The 17,938-nt window shown below is 56.7% G+C and overlaps 2 protein-coding genes across 2 annotated transcripts; one reads left to right on the forward strand and one right to left on the reverse strand.

Annotated features, from left to right (window-relative positions):
• Positions 1–22: 22 nt before the first annotated feature.
• On the reverse strand, positions 23–6,388 carry LOC116515746 (cytochrome P450 2F3-like). The gene is given in 12 exon segments (XM_032227949.1): positions 23–147; positions 150–290; positions 647–788; positions 968–1,155; positions 1,364–1,505; positions 1,759–1,935; positions 3,125–3,285; positions 3,969–4,064; positions 4,067–4,117; positions 4,531–4,643; positions 4,645–4,691; positions 5,850–6,388. Coding segments are annotated over 12 exon segments (1,497 nt in total). The 5' UTR covers positions 6,051–6,388; the 3' UTR covers positions 23–109.
• A 174-nt stretch (positions 6,389–6,562) lies between these two features.
• Positions 6,563–17,905, forward strand: LOC116515757 (cytochrome P450 2F3-like). The gene is given in 16 exon segments (XM_032227964.1): positions 6,563–9,173; positions 9,175–9,241; positions 11,664–11,751; positions 11,754–11,779; positions 11,782–11,827; positions 11,926–12,008; positions 12,010–12,032; positions 12,034–12,076; positions 12,609–12,693; positions 12,696–12,731; positions 12,734–12,792; positions 13,780–13,956; positions 15,016–15,157; positions 15,705–15,892; positions 16,278–16,419; positions 16,635–17,905. Coding segments are annotated over 16 exon segments (1,551 nt in total). The 5' UTR covers positions 6,563–9,015; the 3' UTR covers positions 16,823–17,905.
• The last annotated feature ends 33 nt before the right edge of the window (positions 17,906–17,938 follow it).

Genomic DNA, 17,938 nt, shown 5'->3' on the forward strand with positions numbered 1-17,938 from the left:
CCCCCTCCCCGTTCCCTGAAAGCGGCTTCTCCCTCTGCCAGTTGGGCAACTGGGGCATCTGGGAGGTGAGCAGCCCACAGCAGCTGGGCCCCCCAGGGGAGGCAGCCCTTCATTGGGGGAGGAGGCAGAGCTGGTAGGGCCGGGGATGCTGCCCAGGCCGGTGGACTCGGGGGAGATGTCGATGGCTGCCGGGTCCGTCAGCGCTTTCAGCCGGAAGTTCTGCAAGATGGTGGTGAGGAAGAGGAAGAGCTCCATGTTGGCCAGGCCTTCGCCCAGGCACACCCGCTTGCCTGTGGGGAGAGGAGGCTTCCTTGGCGCCTCTGCCAGCGAGGCCCAGCCTGGCACCTGCCCCCCAAAAGCTCTTGCTCTCCCCAAAGCCCCTGGACAGCCCCTCGCCCTCCCTGCCCTGCCGGCTGAGCATGACAAGCTTTGCAGTCCAAGCTCTCTGGAGGAAGCGGCTCCTTTGGCCTCAAGCCCCTCTGGGAGACGCCAGGAGGCGGGCGACCCCCAAGGCCCTGGCCAGCCTGCCCCCCCCCCTCGCTTCCCTTTAGTGCCGGAGGAACCGACGAGCCTCTTAGCCTCTCCTGCCCCACACTGGCTGAGGCCTCTTTCCCCCCAGAGGGTGCCAGGGGTCTCCTCCCCTTACCTGCTGAGAAAGCCATGAAGGCCTCCCTCCTCCTGAACCCCCCGCTCTCGTCCAGGAAGTGGGTCGGGTCGAAGGCCTGGGGGTTCTTGAACTGCGTGGGGTCAAACTGGGAGGTGCAGAGCAAGGGGATGACGTTGAGGCCCTGGGGATGAGGGGGGAAGGGAGGGTGCTCATCGCAGGCACGTGCAGAGTGCTTTCTCCTTTCCCTTTGGACTCGGAGAGGAGGCAGCTTGGGAACCAGCCCAAGCGGATCACGGCAGAGGCTGCTGCCGACCCCTGTCCCCTCCCCTCCCCCTCCCCGTGTTCTCTACTTGGCCGAACCTTGGGGAGTCTGTATCCCCGGAATTCGATGTCCCTTGTGACTGTGTGGGGCACCCCCATAGGGACGATGTCGGCGTAGCGCTGGATCTCGTGGATGACCGCGTCCGTGTAGGGCATCTGACTCCGGTCGTCCATGCAGGGGGCACGGTTGCCCCCAATGACTTGGTCGATCTCTTCATGCAGCTTCTCTGCCAGAAGAACTCCAGTCAGCCCAGAAGCCACGGCAAGGGGAGGGGGCCCCCCGAGGGCCCCACTGGGAGAGGGCGGGTGGGGGAGAATTCCAAGGGGGCTGCCTGTCCTTCTGCTTTGGACGCTGTGCCCCGTCCTGCCCCTCCGGGACTCTCATGAGCTCGGACGCTGCAAGGCCCCCTTCCTCCACACCCTCCCCCGGTTTACCTTCCACCTCAGGGTGCCTCAGGAGGATGAGCAGCCCATAGCGCAGGGTGGAGCTGACCGTCTCGGTGCCGGCGAAGAAGAGGTTGACGGTGGTCTTGGACATCGTCTCCTCGGTGAAGTGAGAACTGGCGTTGCCCTTTTCCTGCAAGGTGGCAGAAACCAGCCCTGTAGCTTCTTCTAACAGGGCCGCGACAGACGCCAGTTGAGAAACTGAGGCTGAGGGTTTGGAAATCACCCCATCTGCCCACAACGAGGGGCTTTTCTAGAAGGGCCTGGGAAGCGGAGGCTCAGCCCCTCCCCCCGAGGTCCGAGCGGAGCCAATGCAGCTGGCCTTGGGGGTCCGGGAGGAAGCCCCTGGCCCTCTTGGCAGAGCTGGGCAGGGGCCACGGTGATACCTGCTGGATTTTGATGAGGAAGCAGTCGATGAAATCCCTGGGGCAGTTGGGGTCCAGGGTCTGCCTGTTCCTCTCCAGCCGTTTGCCCACAAACTTTGCCAGCTTCAGGTAATTGGCGTAGATTCTCTGGTGGGGCCCTGGGAGACACCGCATGACGTTTGGGAAGACGAAGAGCAGCTGGAGGAGAAGGGCGAGGCTCTGCTCTGAGGGGGTCTCAGCTGCTGCCAGCCGGCCCATCCATCCAGGTGCCCCCGAGCCACGGGTGGAGCCCTCAGGGACTCACCATGGGGTCACACGCTCACCCCCTGAGTTATGAGAGGGAGAGAAGGCCGCCCAGGGACTGACCCGGGCAGATTCTCCCTGGCCCCCTCCAATTCTGGGGTGGGCCATCAACCATCCACTGCAATGAGGCACCTTCTCAGTTGACGGGAGGGGTGGGGGGGCTAGGGGTCCCCCATGCCACAGAAACAGGAGCCAGGCCCTGGCACAGGGCAGCTGCTCTGGGGGTGGCAGCGAGTAGTCAGCTGAAGAGCCTGTATCAGCCCGGCCCTTTTTGGCCCTGGCACCTGTGGCCCTTGGCCTCCCTTGGCCTTTCCCCAATGGACTCTGCCTCATTGTCTTCCCTCTCCCCCCCTCCCCTCCCTCCGCCTCTCTCTCGTTCTCTCATTGGCCTTCAGCTCCACTGCCCCTTCGCCCTGCCTAAGCTGCTCCCTGGCACCAGGCAAGGCCCAGCTCAGGTGGCAACTTCAATATTGCAGAGTGGGTGACCTCTTTCACAACTTCCTCCGTTCCCCCTCTCTCCCTCCATGAAGGGTTTTCAGTTGGGGGGGGCTTCCTGCAGAGGGCCACTCATGTAGGTCTGGACTTGTTCTTGCTCTTTGCCCTCCTTGGATCTCCCCAGCTATACTTGGCAACCCCTGGCACTCCATTGCTGGCACATGTGGGAGGACGGTCTGGAAACTTCCACCAGATTGGCACAGAGCGGTTAAATCATTAGCCACTGTCTTGTCTGTACAAAAGGAAATCTGCTTTCCTTCCCAATATGGGTCTGGCCAACTGGCCTCCACCCTTTACCCCACGTGGCCCCACGGCAGCTGCAGGTGGGAACCAGCCCACCCCACATCATGGCAGCCAACTCTAAGCTGAAGGACCTGTGTCCACAAGGCGTAAAATAAATCAAAATTGGGAGAGCCGGAGGCATAAATGCAGACTTTGGGTCCTTCGTGGCACCTGGGGCCTCGTGAGGAGGCCTACCTGGACTTCTTGGCTGCACCCAGTTGCCACCCAGGCTTAGGACCAGCTGCACACGGGGCCTTCCTGCTGGGGTGCCTGGGCAAGCCAGCCCCTTCCTCCAGGTCAGCCTCACCTGTCCCCAGGTGGAGCTCATGAGCTTCCAGTTGCTGTTGATCAAGTCAAGCAAGGTGAGGAAGGCCTCGTCCGTGTATTCGAACCGTTCTCCAAAGACCAGCGAGCAGATGATGTTGGAGCCGGCGCAGCTTAGGAAGAAGGTTGGGTCAAAGGGCCGCCCTGCGAGCAAAGTGGGGGGGGGAAGGGTGAGGGCCTTTTATAACATTCCTCCACTCCCCCCCCCACCCATCGCTTCCTGCCACCTGGCCTTTCTCTGGCACAATTCAGAAAAGTTGGCTTAAATATGGCAATTGAATAATTAAGCAAAATAACTCCGCATAATTGGAATCTCTGCCTAGCAGCCTTTCCAACCTGCTCCGTGCCAGATGTGGTGCCTGATGTCTCCAGAATTCCCAGAGGGTGTCAGATAAGGAAGGGCCCGGCACACCTGGAGGATCACCGCTTGAGAATGCGGCTGCACCTCCGTTGCCAAGCCCCCCACTTCCCCCGGCCTCTTCGCAGAGGGAATTCTTGGAAATGAGGCACTTTATATTCAGAAAGGCTTGGAGACCTTCCAGAAGTGTGCGGGGGGGGGACGGGACCTGGAAGGGAGCCACCTGCTCTAATTGAAAAATCCTTAACAAGCTCAGCGTATTTCAGCCAGAGAAATTCTCAGCCCCTTTTAAAGTTGGGATCCAGCAGGTGGGATTTTCTGCCCCCACGAATGAAGGCGCCGTGTTTGGCTGCTGCTATAAAACATCTGGGAACCAACCGCAGGGGGCTGCACCCCCCTCCCCCCGAGGCAGCCTGTCCCACCTTACAGCCAAGGGGAGGAAAGGGAGGGGCCAGGGCCCCCCAGCCACCTTGGGTTTTGCGGAACTCGGACACCAGGAACTGGGCCTCCTCCTTGATCCGCTGCTCCATGGACCGCTTCCCCATCCCGAAATTCTTCAGGGTCCGATGGCAAACCTGCGCAGCTGCCTCCAGCGCTCCCCTGTCCCGTACACGATGCCTGGGGGTGGATGGGGGGAGAGACGGAGCAACATACCTGAGACCAGGTCCAGCCTGGCCCGCCCAAGTCCACCACCTCCCCCCCACCCCAAGGCTCTTCCCAGCCCAGAGCCTGGCAGGCCAGGAGAATCAGAGACAGAAATCTCCTTTATTTTGAGACCACCTTGGGCTTATTTTGAGCTATGGCTCACTGCCCCCCCCCCTCGCCCCTCACTGGCTCTTCTAAAAGCCCAAATTCAGCTCTGGAAGCCCTGAAAAATATATTGAATTGAACGTGGAGTCATCGCATTGCTCTCCGAGTCATTCCAAAATCCAGGGTTGAAGAGTAGCCTCAGCAGCAGCTTCCTCCTCCTCCCTCCTCCTCCCCCCCCCTCCTCCCCCCCTCCTCCTCCTCCTCTCCTTCCGGCGTCTCACCGTTTCCTTTGCTCCACATCTGGACCGCAGGAAAGTCCCCCCGGCCACTGAACTCCTCGGCTTTGTCGATCAGGGCCTCCTTCAGCACCTGGTAGCCCGAAAGGACACGCAGGCCGGGAGCCCAGGTGGAAGGTGTACATGGGCCCATAGGTCTTGCTGAGCTGGAGAAGAGGGGGGGGGGCTGGTCAGGGCAGGGCTCCTTCCCGGGGGATGAGGGGGGGGGGCTCCCTTAGCATGGAACAAGAACCACCAGCTCAGTAGGGATTTGGGCTTTCAAAGCCCCCTTTCCTCTCTTGAACGGGGGAGGGGTTAGCAGGCAGAGCTGGGCAGCTGAGGATGCTTCCCCCCCCCCATTTTTTTTCATTTTTAAACATAAAAAAACACATTAAAAAAATTCCCACCCATCATACAGTTGTGGCAGTTTATTGGGCAGGGATGTTGATGGATCCCCAAGGGCCAGGCAAAGCAACCAGAGCCACAGAGGAGGCATGGAAGCTGCCTCCCCTTTCTTGCCTTCTGCCCGGTAATTCCAGAGTCACACAGGCTGCCCAGGGTCTCTTGGGGGGGAGACCCTCAGTCCCAAGGCTCAAGGCTCCCTCCCTGCTTGCCCCCCCCCCTTGCCTGGCTGCTACTTTCCCAACAGGAAAGGCCCCTCCCTTAAGGCTCCCCTTTAATCTCCTCTAATTCACAAACCCTCTTTCCTGGGGGGTGGGGGGAGCCGTGTCTTCCTTTGATCTGAAAGCCCTGCCTTTGTCTGGAACGAAGGCTGGGGGAGAAAAGAGGCCCAAGCCTAGAATGGGGCAGTGGGCTCTGCTCAGGGAGGACCCTCCCAGCTGCTGGGTCGAGCCGTGTGCTCTCAGGCCCTGGGGAGCCTGCCCAGGGCCACGTCCATGAGGCTCAGCTCCAGCTGCTCTGGGGGGCCCGGCAGACGTTTCCCAGGAGAGAAGCTTGAGCTGCCCCACATCTCGGCCCCTTGTGCAGCTGAGGGGGCATTTGCCGCTTCTGACCAAGGCAAGGAGGGGCTGGCCTGATGCCGGGCAGTGCTCTGGCCTGGAAGGGAAGGCGGACCCTTCCCTGGGTTTGGGGAGACTCCGTTGGCTGAGTGGGGACCCACATTGAGGGAAAGGGGGCCCGGTCTAGTGTCCCAGCCCCCTGGGCTTGTCTGCTTTCCTCTCTGCCCCCGGGTCCTCTAAATATGACTGACGGACGGACCGATAGACAGATTGATCAGTAGACATAGGTAGATGACAGGCACATACACAAACGAACGAACCCTTTCGCCCCCCACGCTCCGCATCCCCCCACCTGCCCTGACTCACTTCCCTGAGGGAAGGGATCAGCTCCTTCACGTCCACCTGGAGCATGTTGCCGAAGAAGGGGAGAGGGGGAGGGCCCGGTGGGAGGCCGGCGAACCTCTTCTTGGCTGCGAAGTGGCGGAAGAGGAGGCACGAGGCGGCCATGGCCAGCAGGATGCTGAAGGGGCCCCCCAAGTCCGTCCGAGTGACGGCCGGGATCTCCATGGCTGCTGCGAGTCCAGCTGGGGCTGCCAAGGCTGAGGCCAACCAGGCAGAATATATACGGTCAGGGCTCCAAAGTGCCCGCTTGCGCCAGTCCCACCAGAAGTTGGGCCACAGCCTGAGGCTCGGCCGATGTCAGCTGGGTGGTGCTGGGCTGAAGGAGGCCAATTCCACTGGGGATCCTCGTGATTCTTTCCAAAGTCCCCCTTTAAAGAAGTGGCTGGTTTTCCAGGAAAGCCTTGGCACTTTTCCTTTCCCTGCTTGTGGAATCCGGCAGCATCCGAGACGATTCCGTGCCCGCTGCCTTGGAGCTTGACCAGGCACACCCAAGGCTGAAATTAAGCCACCATCGTCACCCAGATTTCTCAAGCCATGTTTGCACTTGGCTTTGCAGTTCCAGAGAGTTCTGGCTGGGGCTGCTCCGAACATTGGCCAAACATTAACCCAGCCAGCTCCAGGACAGCCACTGCATGGATGTCCACACTCCTGTTGCGCCAGGCGCTGGGTGCAAAGAGCCTCCCCCGCCCCCTCCCCATTCTGCCCTTCCTGCCCCTTGGGGCCTTTTCTCTCCAGCAAAGACCCTCCCAGGCGGGAAAAGTCTCTTTCTCCTGGACCATGGCCAGTCTGCCCCTCCATGACTCTGTTTGAAAGTGGGCTACGAAGACAAGAGGGTGGGGCTTCCCCAACTAGCCACTGCATTCAACTGGTGGCCCTGGCAGCCCAGCCCCCAACCCTACCCTGAACTCTGGCCAGAGGCTCAGAGAAACAGGCTGGCCAAGTGGTGCTTGGCTCTCTTCATCAGGAATAAAGCAGGTGGCAGGAACCCAGACGGTGATAGGAAGAAGGCCAGCATCCCAAAGATGCTTTCCCAAAAGGCAACTGGACTTTCTTGATTTTCAGTTCTGACCAAAGAACTGAAGAAGCTTCTTGGATGAGAAGGGAAATGTTTTCAAGGAAAAGCCCAGGAAAGGCCTGTTGCCTTTTAGAAACCTTTGGGATAACCATGACTTGTCCTGGAGGAATGAGCATCTCCCTAGACGCCTGTGTCAGTGGTGCATGTGTCTGTGTGTGTAAAAGAATACAAGGAGTGAGGAAGAGGAGGCTGCATCAGCCTCCATTGGAATCGTCCCTCTTTCCCTGCTCTGGTCAGTTCCCCCTCTGGGCTCTTCTTTCTTTCTCCCGTTCTTGTTTTATTTGTTTGTTTATATAACATATAAAATTCAGTTTCAATCAAACTATGTGTTGTCTAGGCACAATTATTTTTAGGCAATCATAATCAAGATGTTTACTGTCATATTCATCACAATAATATTAATACTATAATAATAATAATAATAATAATAATTCTTATTTAACAAATCTCTTTTATGCCACTGATCCTTTTTATATCCCCATATTACTAACTTCTGTTTTTATTATCCAGCCTTTGGTAAAATAAGTCCCATATCAAGAAATATTCAGTTTCTTCTTCATCCTTAATAGCAAGCATAAGTCGATCCATCTCTGCACATTCTAATATTTTCCAAATTACACTCTCATCTGTCGGGATCCCATTGTTTTTCCATTGTTGTGCAAATATAATTCTGACTGCAATTAATACATATAAATCAAATATATCTTCCTTTATAATATTTTTCCAGCAGGATGCCCAATAAAAATATTTCTGGTTTCAAGTCTATATGCTGCTTTATCATTTTTTCCAACCAAGCCAATTTTTGGGGGGCTTTTGGGCACGTCCACCACATATGATAATAGGAACCAGGTATCTGGTTGCAACATTTAGAGGCTCTGTCTTTAAACATTTTTGCCAGTCTTGTTGGTGCAAAATGCCATTTATAAAGCATTTTATACAATTTCCTTTATATACAGTTGAGATTGTCAATTTAACATTACTATCCCACAGTTTCTGCCATTTATCCAGTTCTATTGCATATCCAACATTTTTAAGCCCAAACTATCATTGTCTCCTTTACCTGCCCACTTTCCAGTTTGATACTTAATATGTTTTCTTCACCTGTTTTTCATCCATTCCCGTTAATATCTGGTCCAGTTCTGTACATTCTTTATTAAAGCCATACATTTTAGCCTCTTTCTCATGTGGAGATTGTATCTGCCTTCGTGGCCACCAGCCGATGTCCGTCCCTGAGCCGAGCTGTTTCCATGACCCAAACCAGGTGACCTCCTGAGCTGCAGACCTTCTCCGTGGCTGGCTGCTCCGTTCCAGGCAGCCGAAAAGGGGCCTCCTCCTTCTGCACTGCCAGAGCCCAGAGGAGGCTCGTCCTCCGCGCTCTGCCTGAATTGGCTGCGGCCCTTTCCTTCTGGGAAATGCAACTTCTGGCCTTTTTCCAAGTGGGGGACAAGCCAACGGTTTGTGGATCATGGGTTGTGGAACTCCAGCGGATGACTTAGCCGCTTTGGGCCCTTATGGGACAATGCAGTTTATTTCTTTGGATTTAGGAAGCAACGGAATCGTGGAAGTTTCGTTTCGGTAATCATGGTTTAAGATTTGCCCTGTTGTATGAATTCGGCCTTTGGGTTGTGGTTTCCTTAAAAATTAAAATCGGTTTATTCATCTTAAGGAATCTCTCTAACCTTTGCTCTTAGCAAAATTTGCCAAGATTGAATTAAAAAAATCACTTTGACCAAATGACCACTCAGTGAGTGGACCCTCCTTCTCCTTGCCACTGGGCTGGATGAGATGACGTCCCCAGGTGGCTGGCCAAAATTGAGGTGCGTATCTCGTAAAGGATAACCAACGTGGAAAGTGCCAGTAGGTCTCTTCTGTCCGTGAAGCAGCAGAGGCTTCCGGCTGCCTGGGACGAAGCCACCCTGGGGGTCCCAGCAGGAGAGGGAGCTTGTGGTTCAATCTGCAGCCCCTGAAGGGAGCTGAAAGTCGTAGCCGGATGGATGTAAGCATCACCTTTTCTTTCCCTCCTCTTCTCTCTTTTCCCAGCCAACGGCTGCCATTATGGCCACTGTGTTTCTCTCCAGATTCCCAGGCTCTCTAACATGGAGCTGGTCCCTCCTTCACGTTGGTGCTGGTGCGCTGCTGCTGCTGGTGCTCTGGGTCTCCTTCAGGTTAAATGGGAGGAAGAGGGGAATGAAAGGTCCCCTGCCCCCTGGGCCACCCCACTCCCCATCCTGGGAATTTCCTCCAGCTGGACCGGAAGAATCTGGTCCAGTCCCTGATGAAGGTGAGTTGGGCTTCCTCCTTCCTTGAGAGCCAGGCAGCTTCTTCTCGGGGTGCAGACTCACAGCGAGCTTGGTGGACAATGTTGGAGTGCCTGGCCTTCGACCAGGTGTCGCAGGCAGCTCGGGCATTTTTGCAGGGGGCCGAAGTAGCTGGAATACCCAGACCATCCAAGGGTATGGCACCTCCTCTTCCCGAAACAGAGAGAGGAGGACAAGCCCACACAATGGCCTGGCCTTGTTCATGCTGCCTCGGCCCTTGGACGGTGTCCTCCTGGCCCAGAGTGAGGAAGCTCGGCGATCAGGAAGTCACACAGGGTGGGAGGGGGCATGGCGGTCGTGATGGCCGTGGCCAGAAATATTGATGTCCTCCCATCCTAACCCAATCCTCTGGGTTCCAGTTGGCCACAAACGTTGACATGGATACAAATAAATGGCACCCACCATTCTTTGTTCCACAGTCCACAGAGGCGGACACTGAGATGAATGGCTTAAGATATTGTCATAAAGCAGGAAAGAAATTAAAATGGTCACGGACATAATCGTTGATGCCCTGATATTTCACATCAAATATTTTTGGGGCGGTCAGCTGCAGTCAAGGACTTCCTCTCATTAGCTCTCAAGAGGGAATCCGCCTTAGGTTCTGCCCCCTCTGTGAATTTCACCTCTTCCCATAGATGTTCTATTCCAGGAGCCTCCAGGCTGGCTGGGGAATGCTGGGAGTTGAAGTCCACAAGTCTTAACGTTGCCACGGTTGGAGTCCCTGTTCTGGTGAATTCGGGTCACAGCAGGAACCAGACGTTTGTTCAGAGCTCTTTGTCCTGCTGGAAGGAGCCCGTGGCTCACGTGGTTAGGGGCTGGTTGGAGGTGGGCAAGCCTACGTTCAAGACCCCAGTGCTGCTGCTTGGTGGGTTGAGCTGCTGTCCCTAGCTCTCCCTCTTTGATGGGGACATGAGAGTCCCCCAGGGCAAGGGCGATGTCCCTGTCAACCTGGAAGCCCCTTGAATGGGAGTGGGGAGCCTGCTGGAGATGTCCTGCACCAGGGCTTCCTCGCACAGAATTACGTTTCGCTCCAGAATGTTTTGAATGCAGTCCTTTCCTTTAAGAAACGTTCGTTGCCAACATGCCTATAGCCAAGTCCAGTCTGGCTCTTTGGGGTCCCTCAGAAGAAGTGGGGTCTTCTGGCCCATCTCAAGAGACCTGGAGGGTGGCTGGAGAGAAGGGGACAAGGAAAAAAGAGGCCTGAATGATGGGCGAAGAGTCTTGCTAAGTTTTCCTGCTTGATCCCTTCAGAGAAGAGATGGAACGGCTCCCGGGGAGGAGGAGGAGGAGAGCTCCACACCTTCACCCCCCCCCAAAGACAACCCAGCATCCACCTGTGGGGCTTTTCTGCTGGGGGTGATGAAGGGGCAGCAGTCCAGCAAACTCCCAAAGAGCCTTGGGAGGACGTGGGGGCCACAGTATGGCTGGAGAGTGGGAGGGGGCGTCAAAGACAAGGAAGACCCCTCGGGTCGGCCTTCCCTCCTGCTCCTCCGAGGTGAGGGCCAGCCACCAGCAGCTCTTTCCTTGAGCCTGCATTTTCCACTGGCAGCAGCATCCCTCATCTGGCTGGCTATGGCCACCCTCCCCTCTCCTCCTTCACCCCGGAAGCAAGTGGGTTCTTCTGCCTCTTGGGAAAGGTCTTGGGGGAATCTCAGAGGAAAGAGACGGGCCAGGAGGAGCCAAGCAGGCTGCAGCACCTCTGCCCCACTTTCTCTCCCCCTCCCCTCCAACCTGGCTCGGTGCCCCGCCTCTGAACCTCTGAAGCTGGCACCAAAGCTCAGCCCTGGGGGTAGAGGTGGCTCTGGGTGCCAAGCAGAGCTGAGTATCCTGCCTGGAGGGGAGGGAGAGGAAGGGAGAAAAATTCAGAGCCGGGTGTCTTTGTTGGCCAGAAATGTTTCTTCCACCCAGCTGGAAATTTCCATCCACCCAGGTTCCTCTGCGGGATTTTAAGCTGGATCTCCCCTTACACTAATCTTCCTCCAGCGGCTGTTAGCCCAAAGCAACTCCAGCTCCTTCTAGCCCAGAAGAGCATGAACCCCCAACTATTCATGCAAAAGCCCAGGATTTCTGTAGCATTGAATGCTTCCACAAAACAAAACCCAGACCTGTCTGTGGGCGTAGTCTGAAATTCAGGTCGTTGGACTATTTGCAGTTCCAAATGTTCAGCATTGATTCTGGGGAAAAGCTGTTGCTCACCAACCGTTGTGCATCCCTTCGGCTGTGTGTGTGAAAGCTGGCATCCTCCTGGCAGGTCAGGCAGCCTGGGCTGGGGGGGCTCCAGAGGCCTTCTAGCTCCTTCCACCAAGAGCTCAAGGCTCCGAATAGGGACGGGCGGAGGGAAGGTGGCGGTGGGCCCTCCAAAGCCCTCGCGGTCTTTCTTGGCAGATGGGCGAGGAGTACGGGCCGGTGTTCACCGTCTTCCTGGGACTGCAGCGGGTCGTGGTCTTGTGTGGCTACCGAGCCGTGAATGAGTCCCTGTGGACCAGGCGGAGAGTTTCAGTTGGGCGAGGGGCAGCTGCCTTCCTTCTCCAAGGACTTCAACCACCATGGTGAGGGATGGTCTTGCTACAAGGGGGCCTGGACCGGCCTTGCTGGGGCTGCCTTGCACTGAGAGAAACCTCTCGTCCTCCTCCGGTCTCTCGGGCAGGGATCGTGTTTGCCATGGGCCACGCTGGCAGCAGCTCCGTCGCTTTCTCCCTCACCATCTTGAGGACCCTTGGGATGGGCAAGGAGGTCCACTGAAGAGCGGATCCGGAGAGGCCCAGTGCCTGGTGGAGGAGCTCCGAAGACATAAGGTAGCCCCTTCCCTCCCTCCCTCCCTCCCTCGCCTCGGTTTACCTGAGCCTCCCTCAAGGGAAGTTAGAAGGACAGGATAGGTCAAAGCAGGGGAAGGACTTCTCCCGCTTCCAATTTCCTTTTGAGTCCCAACAGAGGAGGTTCCGTTTTCTACCTGGATCTGAGCCGTCCTCCAGAGCTGATCCTGGCTGATCCCAGAGATCATCATGGCTAGTCGTCCTTCTCCCCTTTCTGTCCAAATGCCACAGACAGGAGGGGCCCCACAAGCCCCTCCCTGGGCCAGACTTACCTGCTGCTCACCTGCTGTGGGGGCTCCTGGGCTCTACAGCTGAGCCTCCTCCCCACATCAGGTTCCCTGCAATTTGGTCCTTTTTGGAAGTCAGGATTTGGGACTTGGAGTCCACATTCAATTGCTGTTTTTGTCAGGATGGCTTGTTGGACAGTCAGCCAGCTTTCCAGACTGGGTGTTATTAATGTTGGGCAGGTGGGTGGGAAGCTTAGCCCAGAGAGAGTGAGGGGACGCTCAAGGCCCAGCACGGTTCCCCTGCCTCTTCTCCAGGGACGCCCCTCGACCCCACCTTCCTTCTCAGTCGAGCCGTCTCCAACGTCATCTGCTCCGTTGGTTTGGGAATCGGTTCAAGTACAACGATGAAAAATTCCTCGGTTGAACAAGCTGATAATGGAGCGCTTTCGCATTGCAAGCTCAACCGAAGCCACGGTGAGGACAGGCATTGTGGCAGATCAGCTGCCTTTTCCCTAATCAAGCCAGGAACTGACTGGGCCGCTTCCTGCCGAGTGCCTGGCATTTTCTCTCCAAGGAATTTGAAAGTCCACAACCAAATTTGCTGCTTCTGAGCGAGAAAAAAGCTCCTTGTGGCTCTCCCCCCTTGGTGAGAAAGGTTCTGCTAATGTTGGTGGAGGTTCCTCCAGGTCCATCCCGCCTGGGACCGGGGAGGGGGGAAACAAAGGCTGAGCAAACTCTCAATTGGCTTCCAGGCTGGCTGGAATCAGCTGCATCTGATCTCTCGGGGAAGAAAATTCATTTCTGGGAGGGTGGTGGATTTAGTCCACCTGGAACCCTCTCTTCCTCCCCCCTCTGTGAATTTTCAACAATATTCCCAAGTGGAGCCACGTCTGCACACGGCAGAAGGATGTGCTTCACAATTGCCCTTCCCCAGTAGGATTAAGACGTAGCAGCTGCTGGCACACAACTATCTAACCTTGCTTCGTTTTTTAAAATCTGTTTTGCCAGTTAACACCTGCACGGATTGCACAATTCACCCAGATTGGTTAGTTGTTTACCAAGTTAAGCCCGGTGCACCCAAAATGTGTGATCAAGAAAAACTAATAGTAGGAGGGAGGGTGAGAAGGAAGGGAGGGAGTGGACTGAGAGAGAGGAGTGGTAGAGCGGGACGGGAAGTAGGGTAGAAGGGAAGGATGGAGGGAAGATAGAAAGTTGGAGGGGGGTGGAAGAAAGAGGTGTATGGAGAGTGGAAGAGTATAGTGGGTTTCTATTTTGGTGGGTATTGTTGACAAGAGGAATTGCTGTGATTATTATTTAATGTTGTATGGCCCCGGCTATGCACACAGTATATATGTGACTATATGAAAGTGAAAAATGGAAAATAAAAACATTTTAAGAGCCAAGTAAAACTAATAGTATTATTGTTTCACCCCTTGCCCTCTGCCCAACATGGAGTAGTAGCTCTACAACATCTTTCCGGAGATCATGGAGAGGATCCCTGGAGCGCATCACGCAGGCAACAGGTGCTCCCAGCAGATCATCGGCTTCATAAAGGAGAGGATCCACATGCAGCAAGCCTCACTTGATCCTTCTGCCCCTCAAAATTATATTGATTGTTTCTTGGCAAAGATGGAGCAGGTAGGGCCACTTATCCAGGCCTTTCCCTTCTCCCTTGGGTGGCACCAGAGTTCAGCTGCCAGGCAAAGGGGTTGGTGGTGGGTCTGTGGGGTGCAGCTCTTGTCTTCCTGTTGGTGCCAGACACACACACCCCGACTGAAGTTATTGCCCCCTTTCTTTATGGCCATCAAAGACAGCTGAGGCTGTCAGGTCTTCAGGATTCAGGCAGAGCTCCAGCGCCAGAGGTTAGGCAACCTGACTCTTCTGCAGTCACCTTCCAACACAGAGCTTAGCTAAGGGATGGATTGGTGAGAGTAAGGGGGGTCCCCAGCCTCTAGGCCGAAGCCCACTGCTGGGCCATGGAAGCGGCAGGTGAGCTGCACTTGTGTAAGGAGAGGGTGAGCATGCCCCGGAAGCTCCATTTGTGGGAGTGCTGGGTGCACATGCCAGCCATAGGGACCAATAGAGCTGTGTGCGCATGCATGCACTCCCCTCTTACACACACGCACACACACACATACACACAGACACTCAGCTTCCAGGCAACTGTACTTGGATGCCCGAGAACCTTCTTTGACATCTAGGCACTGAAGGACACACACACACACCTGCTGAATTTGTCAAGGCGGAGGAGCAGGGATTTCCACAACTGCTGCCGACGGAGCCTTAGGGAGCCTCGCTGGAAGAGACACTTGGAATAGCCTTGAGCTGCATGGGCCTCATAAAGCGGAGCTTGTAAAATGGGATGATGACATAACACGGCAACATCCGTCTCCCTCCAGCCGAGAGCTTCGGGGAAGGCAGGCAGACTCTACCTTGTCCTGAAGATAGGTTCCACCCCAGAGAGCCCCACTTCTCATCCCAGGGAGGCAACTGGCCGTGGGGTGAATCGCCTTGGGAAGGTCCCCCTAGGAAAGGCCCCCGGGCCACATCCTGTCTCAGCTCTGCAGCTGCCGGACCTTCTGGCTGCAGAATCTTTGCAGGTTTATTCCGTCCAGGCCAGCAAAATTTAGGAGATTTGCAGCCAGCAGAGCCTGGAACGAAACGGGCTTTTTTCTTATCTTCCGTGATCTTCGACAGGAAAAGCAGAACCCAGATTCTGAGTTCTGCATGGAGAATTTGGTGATGGCCACTTTCAACCTCTTTCTTTGCTGGCACAGAAACCATCGGCACACCCTGAGATACGGCTTCCTCATCCTGATGAAGCACCCCCAGGTCCAAGGTCAGGGAGGAAGGAGCCCCCTCCCCCGGCACTCCAGGGGCCTCCCCAGGGATGGGCTGGCGACCAGGGAGGCATGCAGTTCGGCCTGGGGGGGTCTTTTCTCGTCCATTTGGCATCACTTCCGGTCTGGGAAAGTGGGCAGAGCAACCTCTGGCCCTCGGCTGCTGGCGCTGAGCGGTCCGAGGCTGCAGGTTCTGAGTCCGGCTTGTGGCCCCCGGGGAGCTCAGGAAGTGAACCCCACAGGGTGTCTTTTTAATATGCAGGACAAGAAATGAATGGACTCTATGGGAACGATCATTTTAGGAGATTCATTCGTGTACATGGAGGAAACCTTATTCCCATTTTGACCCCTCTGCCCTCCGTGGCCACAAACGTTACTCTCTGCCACCGTGCAGGGCAGCCCCCTGGTTTGCTCTGCACGCCCATTTCATGGCAAGCAGGGGGTCTGTCGCTGCTTTGCTTTCAGGGGGCTTCACAAGAGTCCACTGCAGGCCTTAAACCTCCCCCCCCCCTCAAAGTCTGAGCTTCCTCGGTCGTCTTTCCCCAGAAAAGCTCCAGGAGGAGATCGACCGAGTGATCGGGGCCGGCCGCTCGCCCTCGGCTGAGGACAGGAGGCAGATGCCCTACACGGAGGCAGTGCTGCACGAGATCCAGAGGTTCAGTGACATCCTGCCCATGGGCCTCCCCCATGCCGTCACTCGAGACACCTGCTTCAGGGGATATGCCATCCCGAAGGTGAGGCTCTGGGGCAGGGCGGGACTCAGGGCACCGGCCGGAGCGTTGGTCCGGCATGCTCCCCTCCATTACGGCCTTCGGGGGTGTCATTTGCGCCAGAGCTGCACTGCCCCATTGGCCAGTTCTGCATGCTCAGCGGGCAAGCTGCCCCTTGCTAAAGTGTGATCTGAGAGAGGGGGCAGGGGAAAGTATTTCCCTCCTTTCAACGGAATCACATCCAATGGGTGGGCAGCAGACCCAAATCGCTGGGCTCCCTGGCAGAGGAAGGCTTTGTGGGAGGGTCCTGTGGGGGGAGGCTGTGCCCAAGCAGAGCTTCTGCACCTCATCCGGGGCTTTCATGCCTCCAATGTCCCTCCCGCTCCTCCTGCTTGGATGCTCCTGCCAGGGGACCTACATCTACCCCTTGCTCAGCACGGTGCACTACGACACTGAGCATCACAGCAGCCCTGAGAACTTCGACCCCGGGAGATTCCTGGACAGCGACGGCTGTTTCAAGAGGGCAGAGGCCTTCATGCCTTTCTCAGCAGGTGCGTCCTGAGGGTGGGGCTGGGTGGGGGGCTCCCCTCCCCTCTTTCCCCCCTCCCTTTCACCCCCTTCCCTGTTTGTGCCACTCGCTCCTGCCCTTCCCTCGGACGGCTCTCCCTTCTCAGAAGGAGGCTCAGCCTCAGGCCGCTTGAAGAACCAGGGCCCCCGGCGGCCTCTGGCATCCACCCGGCCGATCCATTTTGCCCCCCCTTTGCAGGGAAGCGGCTGTGCCTGGGAGAGGGCCTGGCCCGCATGGAGCTCTTCCTCTTCCTCACCACCATCCTGCAAGCCTTCACTCTCACCTCACCGGTGTCCCTGGCAGAGATCAGCATTGTGCCCGATGCCAGTGGTGTCAGCCGTGTACCCATGAGATACCAGCTCTTCATGGTACCTCGCCAAGCTTGATAGTCTGCTTCACCCATGCAGTTTCCCTTCTGCCGCACTCTTCAAACGCCCAGAGGGAGGGAGGGAGGGAGGCTGCGAGATCCTTCAGCAGGGCAATTATTGGGAGCGAGTCCCTGTGACAGCACCCAGTGCTGTGAATAGAAAAGTGTCTCCGTGGCTCCTCCTCGGGGCTCCCTGAGCACCTGGACACTTTCCTTGCAGACCCCAACTGGGCAACACCTTCAGTGCCGCTCCGGCATAGCCGGGCCGTGAAACCTCTGCAAGGAACCCCCAGGTGGGGCACCGAGAGGGAGCCCACACCTTCCGGCTCCCTTGAGGGCACATGGTGCAGCAGCTGCTTCCCCCTGCAATTGCCCCCCAAATCAGGAAGCTGATGGGGGACTCGTCCCTGGAGTTCAGGGGCTGGGATGGCAGCGTTGGGTCTGTGAAGCCGAGAAGGGCACTGTTTCCAAAGAGGCAAACCGAGTCACGCTTTCTGCGCAGGTGAGCCCTTTCCCCACAGCTCCCAAACAAAGGAACAAACAAAATGCTTGGAATAAAAAGTGCTTCAGTAACGCCAGTCTCTGTTTTCACTTTGTCCCCATTGGGAGGGAGCCCAGCGGGCAACAGCTGGCCCTGAGGATGCCCACAAGGGAGCAGCTTCTCTCGGGGGTGGCAGGCGAGAGAAGGGGAAAGTCTTGGTCTTCCCAGCCCCACCTGAGGCCTTGGGGAGGATGCTGGCAGCTTCGCTTTCACCAAGGACATTCCAGGCCTTCAGCAGCTCTGCCCTCCTTGGGTGCCCAGGGCATGAAAGCCATCCAGGCAGCACCAGGGGCAGAGCCCTGTGCCCTTCGACCACCCTCCCCCTTCAAGGAAAGGGCTGGGCTTTTGCTCCTTGGGGGCAGAGCCTGAACTAACAGCCTCAGAGGGGGAAGCAGAGCTTGGGGGGGGGGGAAAGGCTGGATGGGGAGGGAACAGGGTCCGCCTTGGCCCTGGCAGAGAGAGGCCAGGAGGTGCCTTGAGTGCCAGCAGACATTTGGGGAGGAGGAGACAGACATCCCCATCTGGGTCTAGGGAGGGTGGGCCGATGGGCAGAACACGGGCACGCCTGCCAATGCCCCCTGGCTCCCCCAAGTG

Source organism: Thamnophis elegans, chromosome 12 (assembly GCF_009769535.1).
Source record: "Thamnophis elegans isolate rThaEle1 chromosome 12, rThaEle1.pri, whole genome shotgun sequence".
NCBI classification, from domain to species: domain Eukaryota; kingdom Metazoa; phylum Chordata; class Lepidosauria; order Squamata; family Colubridae; genus Thamnophis; species Thamnophis elegans.